General features: G+C 41.2%; 1 protein-coding gene across 1 annotated transcript in view; it reads right to left on the bottom strand.

Annotated features, from left to right (window-relative positions):
* The window catches only part of btv (dynein cytoplasmic heavy chain beethoven), a 228,401-nt gene that overhangs the window by 140,528 nt on the left and 71,659 nt on the right, over nt 1–16,214 (bottom strand). The window contains exons 16-18 of the mRNA XM_080284359.1: nt 15,177–15,376; nt 7,543–7,739; nt 3,003–3,208 (exon numbers count right to left, since the gene is read on the bottom strand). Coding sequence (XP_080140485.1) covers nt 3,003–3,208; nt 7,543–7,739; nt 15,177–15,376 — 603 coding nt within the window. The remainder of the gene's footprint in view (nt 1–3,002; nt 3,209–7,542; nt 7,740–15,176; nt 15,377–16,214) is intronic.

The following is a 16,214-nucleotide window of genomic DNA, read 5'->3' as shown; positions in this document are numbered from 1 at the left end:
GCACAGCAACCCTAGCACTCACATACTCATACATACCCTTCACGGCATTCAACAGCTTCCCATTTTCTCCTTATTTCGTTTTCATTTTGTAAAGGCTGCATCATGCTTGCATGCATTGACCTTGGTCACCTAATGGTGGCTCTGTATGCTGCTTGATCTCTGGCAGCTTCCCTATTCAGTCCCTTATCCCTGAAGTCATACTCAATGATCTCATCCCATGTCTTTTTTGGTCTACCTATTGCAACCCTACCCCTAACGTTAACACTTCTCATTTTCTGCACCCAATTATCATCCCTCTTCCTCTCCACATGCCCAAACCATCTCAATCTACCTCTCCTCATCACAACACCAATACATTCCAGTCCCATCCTACTTTTCAACTCTACCATTGTTAACCTAGCCCACCCAGGCCTCGCACTCGGGGATGTACTGCACATCCACCCAATCATTGTCATTTCTGTTAGTCTGAGCCTGTAAATATCCTCTTCCTTCACTGCCTTGGTCTCACTACCATACAGCATTACACTCCTAATACAAGCAACATACAAAGATCCCTTAGCACTGAGGGAGAGCCCTCTGAATGTCAGGAGTGGAACAACATCCTGAACTTCTATATATTCTTAATATTTTCCACATTCCTTGTCTATCCACTCTGTCATATGCTTTCTTCAAACTCACGAAGGCTTTCCCACCCATGTCTCATACCATACAGCATTACACTTCTAACACAAGCTGCATACAAAGATCCCTTAGCACAGAGGTACAGCCGTCTCAGTGCCAGGAGAGGCAACAGCTCCCTGAACTTCTTCCATACATTCTTAATAGTTTCCACATTCCTCGTCTATCCACTCTGTCATATGCTTTCCCCAAACCCAAGAAGGCCACATACAACTTCTTTCCCTTCTCTAGAAACTTTTCCACTAAAGACCTATGGATAAATATCTGATCTACACAACCTTTTCCCTTCCTAAAACCTCTCTGTTCTTCCCAAACTAATTCTTCTGTTCTTTTCCTTACTCTGTCAATATGTATCCTACCATATACTTTTCCTATTACATAAGAAGAAAAATGCCCCTATGATTACAACACGCTTCTTTTTCCTTATTCCTATGTACAGGGGAATAATTATACCCGACTTCCAATCCTCTGGGACTCTACATACCTCCCAGGCCAATCTGCACATCTTCCATATCCATTCTATTACTATCTCTCCCCCATGCTTCAGCATTTGATAACACACTCCATCGATTCCTGATGCTGTCCCCATTTTGGCTTTCTTCACTGCTTCCACTACCTCCATCCTACTGGTCTCTTCCTCCCTTCTCACCCCCCTCCTTCTCCCAGCCATTCTCCAGCCACTTATATTCACATTACTTTCATTCCTTATGTTTAACAATTCCTTAAAATGTCCTCTCTATCTGCTCACTTTTTCTCCATTCTCCAACACCGAAATGCCATTCTTATCTTTTATTTCCTTGCAAATTACAGGAAACTGCTCATCACTGAGGAAGTTAGGGATTCTGGACAATAATCCACATTTCTTTGAGGCAGTTTGGAAAATGATCTGACATGACAGGTCCAACTAAGGGTATCATTAAGTGAAACACTGAGAATTTCAGTAAAGGGATAGAAATACTGATCCATTAATGGTAAGATAGGTATCAGGCAATACCTTTCTATTAGTAATGTGGATAAATTTGTTTTTTCGTGGACTAAATGACACAATGATATTTTGTCCCCATTCAGTGATCTTGGATAAGTCTTGATTTATGGAGACTGCTGTGCTGAGATGGGAGTTAGAGACAGCAAACTTTATGAATGGGTGTTTTAGTGTAAAGGAACTGTGAAGCATTGAGTCATCTGCATATGAGTGAATGGGATTATGGGTGACAGACAAGAGGTCACTTATATGAATGAGAAACAGGGCTGGGGCCAAGACTGATCCTTGTGGAATGCTGACATTAACTGAGTGAAAATTGGAACACACATAATCTACCTTAATCTACTTTTACTTCCATCTTTCTATTGCTGGAATGTAAGGAAATCAGTGGGACAAGATGATAGGTTGTAGCAAGAAAGTTTCAACAGCAGGGAACAGTGCTGCATTCTGTCAAAAATTTTGGAAATATCTTGGGCTACGGTATAGGTTTCTCCATACTGGTCAGCTGACTGATGGATGGTATGAGTAAAGAGATAGACTGCACCAAGAGTGGATTTTTCGTCACAAAAACCATTTTGTCTGTCAATAATTAAGTTGTTGGATTCAAGATGTTTAACAATGTGGATCTTAATGGCAATCTCAAATACACTACCTAGAGAAGATGTGATGGCTATTGGTCTGTACTCAGAGGGATCAGATGAACTTCTCTCTTTGGAACTGGGTGGTAGTTGACTTCTTTCCAAGAATTAGGGAATGAAAAATATGTATGCATTGTCTGAATAATTTAGCTAGAACAGAAGCAAGCTCTGATTCAAAATAATTGGAGGAATTCCATATGGACCCAGAGCTTGGTTGGTAAAATGTCTAGGATAGATTTTATGTATCTAGTATGTATCTTTACTGAAGTAATATCGGGAGAGTCAAGTTCTAGTACAGGAATGGTGACTGACTTCCTCCAAGGTAAAAATGTTAGCTTTTCCATGTGGGCCACTTACAGTGTTTCTGTCTGAAGATATCAGTGAGAGAATGGGTGATGACTTGTTAAAGTTAGTACTGAAAGAAATGACAGCTAAGCTGAATATTCTGTTGTCATTAGGATTATTTATTAGTATTCCCACTTCTAGCCCATGTCCATTTCCTTCCTACAATGAATGCAGCTGTTTCGGTCATAATTAACTTCCACCTGCTTTGACAGAATAAGTCCTTTTGGATTGCTCTTTATAACAAATAACGAGTGAATGATATTATAATACCAAGTGACTTTCATGTTGAAAAAATAATTTTCCATGCCTCACAAGATTCTAGTTTCCATCTACTATTTTGTGATACCTTTTACAATTACCTTCAAGAAATGTCCAAAAGTTAGCTTGTCTACAGTAGTGGTGGTGGGTATGCCCAAGAGGTTAAACAACTCAATCCAGTGCTTCTCAGAGAATACCTCACCACGTACATACTTAAGTACAGGCAACAATGCTCGGTACTTTTCAAGGTCATGGATCAGCCGGACAGTGACAGGTGTGGTCTCACCAGACAACTGCAGCTTGTCCCCTGAAATTAAAGAAAAAACTGATTAACAAGACAATATAATTAACCACAAGGGGATATAGAACATTTTCATTTTATGCCTGATAAACTAAAAACTATTATTAATCCAAAATCCTTCTCTGGCTACCTAACAAAATAATTTTTTTGTTCTTTCTACAATGCAGGTCCCAGTCTGTCCTTAGACCTCACTTTGACCAGAAATGTTTATACAGCTCCCAGATATATATTTTCACCATGTGTTTGACTTCCAAACATTTTTACTCTAACCGTCCATGTGAACATAAGAGTAAAACAAGCTTTCACATAAAGGAGAAAGTTATTGAAAGGCTTCTTTCTTTAGTGAAATAGGGAACAGATACTGTTTAGAAATTAGGGGGAGTACTAAAAGTATTGGCTAAGGGTGGGGACATGCAGATGAAGTCAAAGAAAAGACAGTGTATGACAAGGTGAAAGCTGAGATGCTATGAAAGGAGGATAAATTAAACACCACTATGGTCTGAGCCTATACCTTACATGATGTGGACTGCCTGCAACCAGTGAAAGCCAAAACCAATAAACTTTACGAGAAAAATTGGTGAAACCTAGAGATACCTTGATAGGCTGAAAACTGGCATATATGTGAAGCTTTGTATACTGAACGATTTATTAGATGTCCCATGACATCCCTTGCATGTTAGCTGCCATTTAAAATCTATATGTCTATTTATCTATCTATTGCCTGATGCCTTAATCCTGTAAGGAGTGGCCACAAACAAATTGCCTCCATGTCGCCCTGTCTCCACCATTTCACTGCCCTGCTCCCAGATCACACTCTCCTCTCTCATAAACCTCTCCACTCCATCCCTCCGTCTCATCCTTGGCCTCTCCCTCCCTCTCCCCTCTCCACCTCAATCACATACACTCTCCTCGTCAGTCTCTCACTCTCCATCCTCTCCACATGGCCAAACCAACTCAGTGTGTTTCTCCTAACGCTTCTTGTCACATCCACATCCACAACACAACGCTCCTTCACTTCCTCATTGTCAGTCTGTCTCTCCACATGACTCCACAGGCTCCTCTCAAATAACTCATTTCCACTGCTCTCGCACTTGACTTCTGTCCTTCCAACAAGGTCCAAGCTTCACTTCCATACATTAGAGTTGTTATCACAATACTGTCATGTACTTAATAACTTTTTCACTTCCATGCTCACTTCCTTATTTCTTATCACTGCTTTCAAGGAACCAGCAACCTTTCTTCCCTGTTGTACCCTTTCGAGCACTTCACCATAAACTTTCATCCTTACTCATCACACTATGCACGTACTTCAATGCACTCACATTTTCCACTTCCTCCTCATCCAACCTCACTGTACATTCACTGACTTCACTTCTCTCAAAGACTATAACTTTGCTCTTCCCTACATTCACCTTTAGATTCCGTTTCTTACACACTCTCCCAAACTCATCCACCAAGCCTTGCAGCTTCCCTTCTCTTCACTTAACAACACAGTATCATCTTAAAGAGCAAAAGAGCAGTATTACGAAATCCATAAAAATACAGATCATCCGACAATAGTTTATGATCTACTGTATCAAAAGCTGCAGACAGATCCAACAGAACTAGGAGAGAGGACATCCCACTACAAGTGTTTGCCACCACGTCACTATGAATCCTTGTTAGTACAGTTTAAGTTGAATAATATTTTCTGTATGCTGAATGAACAACAGGAACAACTCCGTTATGTTCAAGTAGCAGTAATTGACCAAGTATGGCCAGCTCAATAATCTTGGATAAGAAAGACAAGTTAGAGACGGGGTGATAATATATCATGCTCTCGACATCAAGGCCAGGTTTCCTGGTTAGGGGCCTAAGCAAAGCTTGTTTCTCAGACTGCACAAAATTACTTTCTAAGAAGCATCTATTTATTATGTTGCTGATAAAGTCTGCTGTGTACTCGTACACATCAGGCAGTTGTGACATGTTGCATGGATCGAGTGGGCAAAATGTTTTGTCAAGTTCTCTGATGTAACATTTGACTATGTTTACAACCAGTGGAAGAAATGTTGAAAGCAAATGACCCCCTGTGCGCCGTAGATGGAAGTAAACTGCTTACACTTCACTAGAACTGTTGTCTAAATTATTTTTTAAGCAAGATATCTTAACTGCAAAAAATGACGCAAAACCAGAAGCCAACTGGGCATCAGATACAGTAGTTGATTTAACAATTACATTCCTCTGACCCACCAAATTATTCACAACTGCAGACAGTTGTTTTTGGTCACCACCACATGAATCAACTTTATTATGATAATACCTTGCCTTTTGGGCTTTTACACTGTGAACGGCTGCTCTTCTCGCAAAAACATAACGCAAATGAGTTAATTCAGTCCGTTGCAAATGCCATTCATGTTCTCCCTTTCTCCATTGTCTACACGAAGAATTAGTGGATGGACCATACCATGGAGAATTATCAAGTACAATGATTATTTTTACTGCCTCAGGACAATAATGATACAAAACTGACCTACGCTCATTGTCATACACATCAACCAAAACATCAGAAGAAAGATTTGAAGAATCAATGTATTATAAATGTTGATCAATTTCAAAACACATCAAATGGTGGTAAATGTTCCTGTAATTTCTGAACCTGATGACTTTTTTATAGGAAGGGTGTTTTGGGATATCAAAACCAAAAGTGATCAGAGCATGGTCAGAGATGAGGGGATCAACTAAGTCAACCTCCACATCAGATACGCACCTGCAACCAACAGGAGACAAGATCAAGTCAAGGACATGTCCCGAGATATGAGTTGGATTACTCACATGACTGAAAAAATTATTCTGGGTGATCAACTCAAGAAATTCTGAAGGAAATGGTTTTGACTGCGGACTGTCAGCTCAATAATTTAAATCACTTTGAACAAGAGGTCCCCAAGATTTAAGAGAATACACTTCAAGAAACTGCCCAAACTCCTCCACAAAACCTCGATCTGTGCACGGATGACCTGGTTGATAAACAATTGCAATTCTAATGGTATTCTGATGGAAATGTATTAATACTTCCATAAATTCAAATGAAGATGGGGTCAGGTTTGAGTCTATGATAGAAACGTTTGCAAGTGCTGCCAAACAGATGAGTGCTACGCCTCCTCCCAGATAGTCTGTAGCAGGCCTGGGAATACATATAATAGAATGTGTCTTAGGCAAAGCACTACAAATAATATTAACATCAGACTCATACAACCAGGTTTCAGTCAAGCACAAAATGTCAAGCTCGTGCTGATTTAGAGTTTCATTACTATAGTCTATCTAATTATGAATCCATCCATCCATCATCCAATCCTACGTTGCCCCATGAGGAGCGTAGGATGGAACAAATATTTAAAAGGGCCATCCTTAACTGGTTCAAGAGGGTCTAGTCAGTTTTTTGAATGGTTGAAACTGGTGTTCTCAATCAATCTATTCCTATGAGAAATCATAACTGGTCAGTTTCTACTTGACGCAAAATGGGCAGCTGACTGTGAATCAGAATTAGCTTCTTGATGTCTTATGGAAAAGCAGTTGATGCATTTGGGAGAATTTCCGTTATTACAATCATTAGATTTATGGGCTCCAGCACAAAAAACACATTTAGGTTCATTTTTTCTAGGTAACAAAACTCATCCACACACTCAAAGAGACTCACCAGCAAGATCAATTCTATCATGCATGACAGTCTCCACATGCTCTCCCCGACATGTTGCACACATAAAATCAGCATTATCTCCAAGTCCACCTTTAATATCACTAATCTCTTATGTGCCCACTTATCACAAGCATACTACACCCCCAATTTCATAATGCCACTATTCAGGATGAAGTAAAGTTGATTGTGTAATTAACTCACTGTCTTCTTTATCTAATAATTTAGCTCAGTTACTGCTAAACCTTACTGATCTTTCACCTCCTCCTTGACAGGATTCCTCTATCCCTTATTGATCTGTACAGGCTGATCACTCCCATATGAAGGTTCAGTTCTGCTGATGATATGGCTGTTAAAAACTGTTGTTACAGCTTATTGGTTATGAAGTATGGTGTAGCATAGTACACTGGAGTACAGTATTAGAGTGGTGTAAGCAATAAAAATGAGTGCTGTGTGAGTGGTAAGAGTACAGCAGTTTGAAGACAGCATTACACTTCTAAGTATGTATGAAAACAATGAGCATGATATTCAGTCATGAAAACAATGAGAGTTATTTGCAGGAAAGAAGCAACTTTGGTTAAGAAAAAAATGATTTGGTGAAAATATCAGTGACATTCTCTCCATAATACCATTTAAAAAAAGCAGAACTATAGAATATCACCAATCTCACCCCAGTTATTGAGAAACTCTTCAAATTTGTAGGTCTTGCTTCTAAAGACAATCCACTCCTCATCAGCAAACTCTTGCATGCTGGTGTTGAACTCATCAAAAAGGCCCCATATCTGTTCATGGCTCTGAATGTCTGCTTCAATGCTCTCTACCTCAGGAAAAACTGGCTGTCCCATGTTGAAGTGTTCATAGTCCTTCCTATAAAAGTGGAGAGAAAAAAATGAATACGAAGGCTCAAAGAATAAAATGTGTGGCAATACAAATTTATTATCCTATGTTCCCTTCTTGAAGGCACCTTGAGGAGGTGGGTATCAGCCCTGTTACAACATCATCTAGGTATTTTAAGTGATCTGAAAGGCTAAGGTGAGAGTGCATTACTTAATATCATGGTCATCAATATCTTGCCCGTTCATTCAAAGTGAGAGCATTGTGACTACTTCTCAATCCTCCTCTATGCAAAGATATATTCTTCACTCCTTCAGCAGATCAGTATTCTGTCATGACAGGTTTCTTATCTAACTTTTTAAATGTTTTGTGCACCTGATAAATGTTCCTTTCCAGATCTTGGTTACCCACAGGTTTATGGAGCTTTCTTGTGTATTTTCTTTTACTTCCTTTAGTATTTAGATTTTAGAATTTGAGTGTAAAGTGGAGGGACTGTAAGAAAATGTTTTGGAGAGAAGTGAAAAGAGTAAGACAGGGTGGAAGTGAAGTTAGCAGGGAAGTGAAAGATAAAAATGGTAGATTACTAGTCGATAAGGGAGAAAAAGTGAGCAGATGGAGAGAACACTTTAAGGAATTGTTGAACGTAGAGGATGGAAGTAATGCGAGTATAAGTGGCTGGGGAATGGCTGGGAGAAGGAGGGAGGTGAGAAGACAGGAAGAAATCAGTAGGATAGAAGTTGTGGAAGCAATGAAGAAAGTTAAATCGGGGAAAGCCCCAGGAATTGATGGAGTGTGTGGTGAAATGCTGAAGCATGGGGGAGAGATAGTAGTAGAATGGATGTGGAAGATGTGCAGATTGGCCTGGGAGGAAGGTAGAGTCCCGGAGGATTGGAAGTCAGGTATAATTATTCCCTTGTACAAAGGAAAAGGGGAAAAAGAAGTGTGTGGTAATCATAGGGGCATTTGTCTTCTTAATATAATAGGAAAATTGTATGGTAGGATACTTATAGACAGAGTTAAAGAAAGAACAGAGAAATTAGTGGGAGAAGAACAGGGAGGCTTTAGGAAGGGAAGAGGTTGTGTAGATCAGATATTCATTCTTAGATCTTTAGTGGAAAAGTTTCTAGAGAAGGGAAAGAAGTTGTATGCAGCTTTCATGGATTTGGAGAAAGCATATGACAGGGTGGATAGACAAGGATTGTGGAAAGTGTTAAGAATATATGGAGTAGATGGGAAGTTGTTGAATGCTGTGAAGAGTATGTACGATGGTGCGAAGGCTGCAGTGCGTGTGGATGGTGAACTAAGTGAATTTTTCTCTTTGAAAGTTGGTTTGAAACAGGGATGTGTCATGTCTCCATGGTTGTTCAATCTGTACATGGATGGGGTAATAAAAGAGGTACAAGGTAGGGTAGTGGATGTTGGAGTGGCCATGGTGAGAGAGGATAGTGTTTGGAAACTCCCTGTACTGTTGTTTGCAGATGATACTGTGTTGTTGAGTGAAGACGAAGGGGAGCTGCAAGGCTTGGTGGATGAGTTTGAGAGAGTGTGTAAGAAACGGAACCTAAAGGTGAATGTAGGGAAAAGTAAAGTGATGGTCTTTGAGAGAGGTGAAGTTAGTGAATGTACAGCGAGGTTAGATGGTGAGGAATTGGAAAATGTGAGTACGTTTAAGTATTTGGGTAGTGTGATGAGTAAGGATGGAGGTTTGGAGGGTGAAGTGCTTGAAAGGGTACAGCAGGGAAGAAAGGTTGCTGGTTCTTTGAAAGCAGTGATAAGAAACAGGGAAGTGAGCATGGAAGTGAAAAAGTTACTACATGACAGGATTGTGATACCAACTCTAACGTACGGAAGTGAAGCTTGGACATTGTTGGAAGGACACAAGTCCAGGTTGAGAGCAGTGGAAATGAGTTATTTAAGAGGAGCCTGTGGAGTCACGTGGAGAGACAGGCTGACGAATGAGGATATAAAGAAGCGTTGTGGTGTGGATGTGGATGTGATAGGAAGCGTTATGAGGAACACACTGAGGTGGTTTGGCCATGTGGAGAGGATGGAGGGTGAAAGACTGACGAAGAGAGTGTATGTGAGTGAGGTGGAGGGGGGAAGAGGGAGGGGAAGGCCGAGGATGAGATGGAGGGATGGGGTGGAGAGGTATATGAGAGAGGGGGGTGTGAGTTGGGAGCAGGGCAGTGAAGTGGCGGGGGACAGGGCGACTTGGAGGCGATTTGTTTGTGGCCACCCCAAACGGGATTGAGGCATCTGGCAATAGATAGATAGATAGTATTTGTGTTACTATTGGATAGTTTTTCAATCGAGAGAGGAATGTGACCTCAACCACGTGCACTTGCAGACACACAGAACAAGGACACCAGAGTCAACCTGGCTGTAGATGGACACTCAACACAGCTGGCAACAGTGACTTCATCAAGATGTTCATTCTGTTGCTGGGCTAAAGCAAAACCTTCAGGGTAGTCTGAATCTGCTGCACTGTATATGCTTATACAGCTAGCCTGATATGTAGCAAAAACACACCAATGTTGAATATGAAACTGTTGGCCCACTGGCACCATGGTACAGCTAGCTGGCATCACCCGATTCTGTTGTTCATCAACCCTCTGGGTTGGCAGGTAAAATGAGTACATACAAGAACACCTCAGGGAGGTAACTGTGGTAACTTGTATGATGTAGAGGCCTTGTACCCAGCATATTAGGTGAATAATCTACTGTAGGCTCAAAGGCCAAAGCTTCAGAGAGGAGGACCATAGCTAAATACTGTTGACATGTGTCCTTCCAAAAGAGTCCAAGCTTCACCTATATAGGCTACAGTATGAATCATTACACGATACACTCTCACTGAATGATGAACTGGTATGTATTTCCCTAGTTGTCATGATCAGGAAACGAGCTATGCCCGTGGGGTCCCATCTCTTTCCTGATAAGTCAAATTTTGCTTTGAACTCACTTAAGTTTTTAGGCCGGACAATCTCTCTGTCCAGGCTATTCCAAAGGTCTATGCATCTATACTGAAAACTATATTTCTTGATACCCTTCAAGCAACCTGGCTTTTTCAGTTTCATTCTGTGTCCTCTTGCTACCCTCCCATCCTATACAAAGAGATCTTCTCTGTCAATTTTTTCTACTTCCATCCTGGCCCTGAACACTGCAGTCATGTCGCCCCTCTCTCTCCTTTCCTCTAAGGAAGGCAGATCTAGCTCTTCCAGCCTTCCCCTGTATTACAGAACTGCCAGGCCAGGGACCATCTTGGTAGCTGTTCTTTGTGTTCTCTCTGTCTTGTTTATATCTTTCTTTTTATGTGGGGACCCCATTACTGCTGCATATTCCAACCTGGGATGGATCATGGCCACTAGCAATTTTTTCATCATCTCCTCATCCATGTAGAGAAATGCTATTCTTATGGTAGTGGCGAGAATATATGTCTCTCTATCTTGTTAATGTGCTTTTCAGGTGACAAATTATCCTGGACCAGCACTCCCAAGTGCTTCTCTTCTCTCACTTTTGTGATCAGTTCATTACCCATCAAATAATTCAGTGATGGTCTCTGGGTACTTTTACCATCCATCCATCCATCATCCAATCCTACGTTGCCCCATGAGGAGCGTAGAAGCCCAGGGATAGGCAGTTGGTCCTGACATTTAAGATGAGAGTGACCAGCCTCACTCATCCCTGAGTGGCATTACATTAGCAATAAACCCCAATCACCCCTTGGATATAAACCTTCACCAGTTCAATCCGACTGGAGCACAATAATTACCCACTAAACCACCAGGCGCCAAAATTTGGTTATATGGTTACCACCCAGCGTAGTAAATGGTTTCCTGGTGTACAGGAAACCATTTGGCTTGTCACTCAATGTAGAGTCACCCACAGGCAGAAGGGAGAGGAAAGAATGAAGGAATGAAAGACAGAAGAGGGAGTGTCAAGTCACCTGTAGGCAGAAGGAAGAGAAAAGAATGAAGGAAAAAAAGACAGAAGATGGAAGGAAACAAGGATGGAGGAGAGGACAGGGCAGACACCCAAGAGCAGCACTACATTGAGTGAGTGGATGCTGGGTGCCCCCACCTACCTACCGGTACTTTTACCCATTTATCTTTCCAATATTTCACTTTTTTTTTTTTTTTTTGCGCTGAATTTAATTTCCCACATCCGGCTCCAATCATGAATCCTATCCAGGTCCTCCTGCAGCATTTTACAGTTTTCCTCAACTTCTACTTTCCTCAAGATCTTTGCATCATCAACAAACAGACTTACATAACTGTTTATTTCTCTTATTATATCGTTTACGTATATCAGGAAAATTATGGGCGCTAACACCGAGCCATGTGAGACTCCACACGTTACTTCCCTCCATCCAGACATCCTGTTTTTTATTACTGTCCTCATTTGTCTGTCTCTCAAGAAGTCTCTCATCAACTCTAAGAGGTTCCCCTTCACTCCTCCTATGTGTTCCAATTTCCATATTAGTTGCTTGTGGGGTACTGTGTCAAAGGCTTTCTCCAAATATAAATACACTACATACAATCCACCCAACCGTCTTTCTCTTGTAGCATGTCAATCGCCCTTGAGTAGAAGCTCAACAAGCTGGAAACACACAACTTTCCACTCCCGAATCCAAACTGACTTTCTGGCAAAATGTCCATCTCCTCCAGACACCAACCCAACCCATTTATCCAGGTTTGTGACCAGCACCAAGAAGCAATGTCCCCCATCACCCCCCCCCAGTGGCTGAGGGGGTTGGGGGGAATGCTGTCTCTCTTTCTCTCTCTCTCTGACTTTAAGCCACTTTCATATTACTGTAGCTCACTCAATTTCTCAAGAGTGGGGAAATATGAACAAACCCTCAATTTTTCATAATAATTTCTGAAGCATATGATGATGATATATGATATGATATGATATGCTGAACCTTAGTTTATCAGTGCTGACTACACTCTACAGTGTGGGACACAATGTTGATTGCACCTAACAATTACAGGAGTTCCATAAATGTCCAAAGAAACACAGAGGTATGATTACACCTTCATACACACTCAGCTTCAATTCAGCTGTAACTGTCATATTTCCCTGTCTGTCACTGATTTCACACTCACCCTTATGTTCTCTCACATTATCACCTTCAATCACCCTCACCTCACCTACTACATTCGTTTCTGAATCATAATCACATTCTTTCACAAATTCACATCATCATCATCTGGACCTCCTTTCCCACCCTAGGGCAGGGTGAGAAGTAGCACCATAAAGACATCCAAAGTCTGCCCAGTTCAATGGGCCATGCTTCCATTCACTCATCATTCAAGCTCACAGAATCCTGGATCCATCAGATAGGCCAAAAAAAATTTCACCACGTATTTGTAGATTCACATACACCTATTTGACAGAGTCAATCTGAACACTGTCACATTAAAAAGGAGTGCTAAATCCCTGGTTATGAGCTTCTCCGTACAAAATTCATCCAGCCAGCTCAGTCTCTTGTCAGTCCCTTAGCCTCACTGACTTCCATACACTCATCTACCTTATCTCTCTTCCTCATACACTCATCCACCATATCCCTCCACCTTCTTGGCTTACCTCGCCTCCTCCCCCCTTCAAATTCACTTGATATACTTTTTTCCCCACTCTATTGTCATCCATTCTCTCCACATAACCACCAATTTCAATACACTCTCTTTGATTCTGGTGTCCACCAACTTCCTCATTCCGCATCTTTCATGAATCACATTATTCCATATCCTATCCACTCCCTCTTCTCCACATACATTCCTCAGCAGTCCAATCTCCACTGCTCTTATTCTTGACTTTTCATTTTCATGCCATAACACAGTCTCACACCCGTATGTTAAAGTTGGCACTAACACTCCTTCATGTAAGCCTTGAGCTGCTGCAACATTCAAGCCTCTGTTTTTTTATCAAGGCCTTCATAGCACCTGCTACTTTCCTTCCTTTTGTCACTCTAATTTCAACTTCTTTTGCACATTTTCCTCTCTTTTCTATCTCTGTACCAAGGTTTTTGAACTCTCTCACCAATTCCAGTCTCTCTCCATTCACTGTAACATCACACTGGGAATCACCTTCTCTCTCAATAACCATCACTTTACTCTTTTCTACATTTACTCTCAAGGCATAACCCTCACAGACATCTACAAAACTCTGCACACAAACATTTTTATTCACTCCCTTAATCAATGTGTCACTCCCTCTGCTGAACTCATCCTCACTCTCATTATCACTGTCTCTTGTATCCGGGAGTGTAACTAAGATTTTCAAAATGAGGTAATCCAGGGGTTGCTAATAAAAAATATGGAGTGGTCCAAACAGAACTCACCTAAAGCCAATGGGTGGCACTTGGCCTGAGTAACAGATACTGTATAGGCCGCTACATTCTGCTGGGACTCATAAATCTGATGATCACTAAACAGAACCTTACAGCTGTAAGAGCACTGGAAAAAAAAAAAAGTCAAGGCCAAAATAGGAATGGTTACCAAACCTCAAATACACCAAGTTAGAGAGAGGAGGGATTGAGAAAGTCATCATCATCATCTGTGTTGCCCCATGAGAAGCATAGGAGCCTGGGGCTAGGCAAGCTGGTCTTGACATATAAGATGAAGCAACCAGCCTCACTCATCGCTGAGAGGCATTGTGTGAGTGATAAACCTCAACCATCACTTGGATATAAACCTGCCTAGACTCAATCCAATTGGAGTGCCTTAATTACCCACTAAACCACCAGGAGCCATAATTTGTTTATACAGTTACCATCCAGCATAGTTAATGGTTTCGTGGCATACAGGAAGCCATTTGGTTTTGCACTCAGTGTAAAGTCACCCACTGACAATAGGAAGAGGAAAGAATGACAGAAGAGGAAGGAAGGAAAGAAGAGAGGAAAAGGCAGTCACCCAAGAGCAGCACTACATCCACTGAATTGACAGTGAGTGTCCTCACCTACCTATGGAAAAAAAAAAAAAAAAAATGAAGAGAAGACCAAGGGCAACTACCTCACCAAAACAAGCTCAAAAGCACATAAAATCTCACATTACAGAGGCCAAAGGACATCCACACAAACCACGCAGTAAAAATAAACAGCCTAGAGGGTGAGGGATTGGTTCCACAATGTACCAAATAAATAAATAAATAAATAAAATAAATAATACAAGGCAGGGGAGATTGAGGTGATGGGCAAGTCACTCTGAAAAATATGGTGTCCAAGACAACACTGCATATGTCAGGGTTGCACATAAGTTCTTAATTATAAGGAAAGTAAAGGTACATGCCAAAGGTATTTTATGTGCCTGGCCAACAGTATTAATAAATATCAATGTGATATTCTTTGCTGTCAGAGCAATTGCATTATAAAGGAGCATCTGGGCATGGAACAACCACACAGCTCTCAAACCACTAAATCCTGGATGACAAGTGAACCATAAATTTTAAGATAAAAGCTCAGCAGTTTCTAACCTGAGTCTGTCACATGTCTCCATCAGTTGGTCCCATTCAAGTCGTTTCTCTCCAATAAAAGCAATAGCTGCTTGAATGTCCAAGTCCCCTTCAAGTTGATCCTCTCTTGGCCGTAACTGGTACCATCGCATCCCAAACTTCTCTACTTCATTATTAAAGTTGTTGGTTTGGCTCTCCAAGTTGCCCATGATTGCCTCAATCTGCAATACAACAAAGTCTCCAATAATATGGAAACACTGTGGACTAAGGTTGCCTGTCATTTAGTGAACTGTCTTTATGCAAGGGATACCAGTACAATATACTGTTGACTATTAAGGAGTACTGTTTTGGAATAGTCTGGTAGGTTAAAAGGTATAGGAGCTGAGTTATTTATGCACTAAAAAGTAGTTTATTTTTACCCCAATCAGAAATAACACCTGGCTCACCATAGCCTCATCCCATGACCGCTGAAGTAAGCTGTGATGGATGCTGTGAACAGCAGATGGAAATATGAAAGGTGGAATCATCAGCAAACAGGCAGATAGGAGTAGACATACAGCTCGGATGATAATTGATGAATAGAAGGAAGACATTTAGTGACAAGACAGAACCCTGAGAAAAACCACCACTGATTGTTTGCACTCTACAATAGCAGCTATAGGCTGACTAGAATGGAAGCTGGTGATGAAGGCACAGGAAAGAACAGAAACTGTATGACGGGGGGGGGGGGGGGAAGTCATTTGCAATGGCAAAAGTTTTGCCAAAGTTTCCAAATGAGGATGGCCAGGTGTCAGAAAACCTCCAGTGGAGCATTCCTAGTGGAACCCATAATGGCTGTCTGAAAGGTTATGAGAAAAAGGTGCTAATATATCTTCCAGTTTAGGATAAATTTAAAGACTCTACAAGTGGTGCCAGGCACGACAAACCTCGCCTGACAGCAGTTACTTTATTGCTGTTAAATACTGGTTTGTTTCTGACATTTACTGTCAGTGCACAGTTAGTCTAATGTAATGGCGCAAATGCTCTCAAGCTATGCCCTCTGAAAATCCGTGATCGTGC

Source organism: Coenobita brevimanus, chromosome 101 (assembly GCF_032717465.1).
Source record: "Coenobita brevimanus isolate Jiangsu-jjx chromosome 101, ASM3271746v2, whole genome shotgun sequence".
Taxonomy (NCBI): domain Eukaryota; kingdom Metazoa; phylum Arthropoda; class Malacostraca; order Decapoda; family Coenobitidae; genus Coenobita; species Coenobita brevimanus.
Note: the sequence above shows the minus strand (reverse complement) of the source record. Positions and strands in the feature narration are given on the sequence as shown.